The sequence below is a fragment of the Hibiscus syriacus genome, unplaced genomic scaffold (genome assembly GCF_006381635.1).
Source record: "Hibiscus syriacus cultivar Baekdansim isolate YM2019G1 unplaced genomic scaffold, ASM638163v2 tig00110865_pilon, whole genome shotgun sequence".
Lineage (NCBI taxonomy): Eukaryota > Viridiplantae > Streptophyta > Magnoliopsida > Malvales > Malvaceae > Hibiscus > Hibiscus syriacus.
Genome location: NW_024062894.1, coordinates 34660 through 37989, shown reverse-complemented (window position 1 = coordinate 37989; position 3330 = coordinate 34660). Strand labels below are relative to the sequence as shown.

Here is a 3330-nt window from a genome sequence, read left to right as displayed (position 1 = left end):
CAAGGAAGACATCGAGAAACAGCATTATCGATATGATCACTTAGCTGAGGATGCTGAGCCCTTCGTCTATCATTTTGATCTAGCTCCTCCTTTCACAATCACCTTAATCAATGCACACAAGTAACACCATCAAATTTACAAAAATTCTACCCATACAAAAATAAGTACAGACTTGTAACAAGTTACAACATAAAGATCAACAAATATTTGATAACTACTAAGAATCCAGGTTGCTTCAACTTTCACTAAATTACCAATCAATAACTACTCATTAACTTCAATATTTTAAGACAAATATTTCCTAAAATATCTTCTTCTTCTTCTTCTTTTAAACAATAACACAATTTTATCAGTCAAATCTTTTATTTTTAATTTTTAAATCAAGTAAAAGCAAGGAAGTATGTACCTTTAGCAGATTGGTCATCTTTCTTCTCCATTCAACCACCTGGAAAAACAAAACAAAAATGAACTCATCCTGCTGCTCGTCGCAGTTTAATTTCCGACACCATTTTGAAGGTTATATAAGAAGAGAAAGGATGCTGAAATTACCTTAAACTTTGAACGCTTCTTCAAATTTAGTTAACAAATATTGTAGTTCTACTTCAGAAACTAGGAAATGGAGTTAAAAATGTACAATATTATGATCAGATGTAGGAGAAATACAAGAGGACACGCGTTTGAAGGTTATTGCATGCATAAAGTCAAAGATACAAAAACTAAAAGTCCTAACAACATGAACATCAAGAGCAGCAAAAGGTAAAAAGGGACAAAGAAGTTTAATATTTACAGAAAACTTTAGGACTGAACAGCATTGCAATCAAGCAACTTAAAGTTAGTAGGGGCGTTAGGTCCGCGCAGCTTCAACGCCGCTTGATCATAAGCAACGGCCGCTTCTTCCGCCGTATCGAAAGTGCCCAACCAATGCCTCATCCTCCGACCATCCCTAATCTCCGCCGCCCATCTTCCCCACGGCCTTTGTCTCACCCCTATGTACCTCTTCACCTTTCCCTGGCTCGACCCCTCAATTACGTCGTTCTCTTTCTCCGAAACTCCGATGGTGATTTCGTTGATAAGCTTTTTCTTAGGTAGCTTCTGGGTCTTCTTCGGAGAAACCGCTTCGTCGTCGCTGGAAGAATCGGTAGCGTCGGCGTCCGCAACGATTATTCGAACAATTCGCCGGGAAGTCGGGTATTGGGGTTTTCCGTTGGGCTGCGGCGGCGACGACATAATTTTTAGGGCTCTTTTTTAATTTAATTTATTTAATGAGAGAGAAGGTGGAATTATATGGTTTTTCTGTTGGAATATTCTTCTGAATTTTTAAACCGCCGGCATAAAAATCATTTTATATTGCATTTCATCCTATATCTTATATTATATATTTAACTGTTAAATAAAATAATATTATTTTTTATTAATTTTAAGTTCAATTAATTATATCTATAAGATAGGAATCTATTAATAATTAAAAAAAATTCTATTACAATCACATTTAATTATTAAATAAATGCATTTTAGTTAACGGTAGCAAATTCCACAATCAAATTCTATGAATCGAGCTAGCAATTCCTACATTTCCAAAATCGGAACAATTCAAGAAATTGAGACCACACACAATAAATCCAAGGAAATATTCAAACATTAAGGAACTGGAAGTTGAAATAAACAAGCATTAGCCATTTATTTGCTTAATTATATTTCTGTCATGAGCTCGAACGCTATTATTACCGAATCATTAATATTTTTTATTTTTTGGTTAGTATAATCATCGGTATATTATCTATTCGGATCGGGTATTGCAGAGGCAAGAGCAATCATTTCAATTCAATTTGCTTCATTTGAAATCAACAGGATTCGAATCACTAACATTACTTAAGGAATCCAATGTCTCATCGGGTCTAATTGTTGGTATAATATTTTTACTTTTAAATTAATGTATTTAACATAAATAATAAAAAAATTAACACAATAAAAAATTAATGTATTTAACATCTGAATGGCCTTAATTATTGGAGATCACATCAGCATAAATATGATTTTTTTTTTATGCTAGCGCGACAATTTGGCTGACATTAAGTATGTCCATCTATACAATTACTTATCTTATTAAAATAAAACGTACGAGATTATACCTAAATAAAACACCTAACCATCTTTGGTCGAAAACAGGAAAGCGTCCTTAATTAGGAATATAACTCATTCATTGCTTTCATTTTTGCTCATATTATCAAACCACAACTTTTTATGGGAAAATTGTCATTTATGCATCCATACAAGAAGATCTTTACGCCATTAATTTTTCTCCAAAAACGCATCTTACAAAATGAATCAAGATTCCTTCTTCGCCAGAAAAAAACAAAATCAACTTCGGATCTCTCAGCAATAATTGAACTCAGGGATCGGGAAATATCTGGCCACATCGCTGGAAGTTGCTCAAAGAGAGGACTAATGTACGCCGGATAATGTTCTTTCACTACAGTACCAACCTAAAATACAAGATTATACACCAAGGTTTCACGCAGCAGGGCTGCAGAGCATGGGCAAGAATGGAAGTTGTTAGCCAAGTTTTTCGCTTCAATAATAACCTGAAATTTGGAATAACTGAATACTGCATTACCAGCTATGCCGGTCAAGGATTTGTTTTGTTTGGCTAAAAGATTGGAGATGCTTAATTAACTCCTCCTTCAGTGACTTAATGCTTTAATGAAAAAAAATAAAATGAAACGCTCCAGGAACCTATGTTACTCAAAATCGGGTGTTGACTGCGAATACTACCAATTTTTCTGAGTTTTTCCATTTATTTGGAAAATCCTAAGTATTCTATATCTCCATGTCCATGTATAGGACATCACTATCAGATGCGGATAAGGATAAAGAAAATGCCAAAGCAACATAGCTTGGGGAAGAGTACTTAAAATGGGTTCATGACACCTTTTGACTTCTCTACTTCGACTGCCAATTTCAGAAAACTGGGTCGCACACCTACATGAAACTTTTAATCTGAAGAAGGTTCGGTTAGGCATTGTGATGAAAAAAAGAAATATTGTGGTTTGTAAAAAAGTGGTAGAAACAAATTTCTTTACTCGAAAGCTATTTGGTGCCAAATCCAATCAGCATGGGTTGGGAAAAAAGAGAGGAACTCTATCCTTTCTAACTGCAAAAGTTGTACAACTTACTGTCTAGACAAGTTTAGGTGGGAAATCCAAAGCAACTCAAATGCATCAAAAACTAGCCATATCAAAGCGCATAAATTCCTAAAGAAAACCAAGCATACTTGAAGTGAACATAGAATTAAATTGTGCTCATACAGGTATGTTACTTAACAGTATAAGG

At 34.5% G+C, this 3330-nt stretch overlaps 1 protein-coding gene across 1 annotated transcript; it reads right to left on the bottom strand.

Moving 5' to 3' along the window:
• Nucleotides 1-795: 795 nt before the first annotated feature.
• On the bottom strand, nt 796-1227 carry LOC120143919 (ethylene-responsive transcription factor ERF070-like). Its single transcript, XM_039158119.1, has one exon. The coding sequence runs from the start codon at nt 1225-1227 to the stop codon at nt 796-798; it is 432 nt and encodes a 143-aa protein (XP_039014050.1).
• Nucleotides 1228-3330: the final 2103 nt, after the last annotated feature.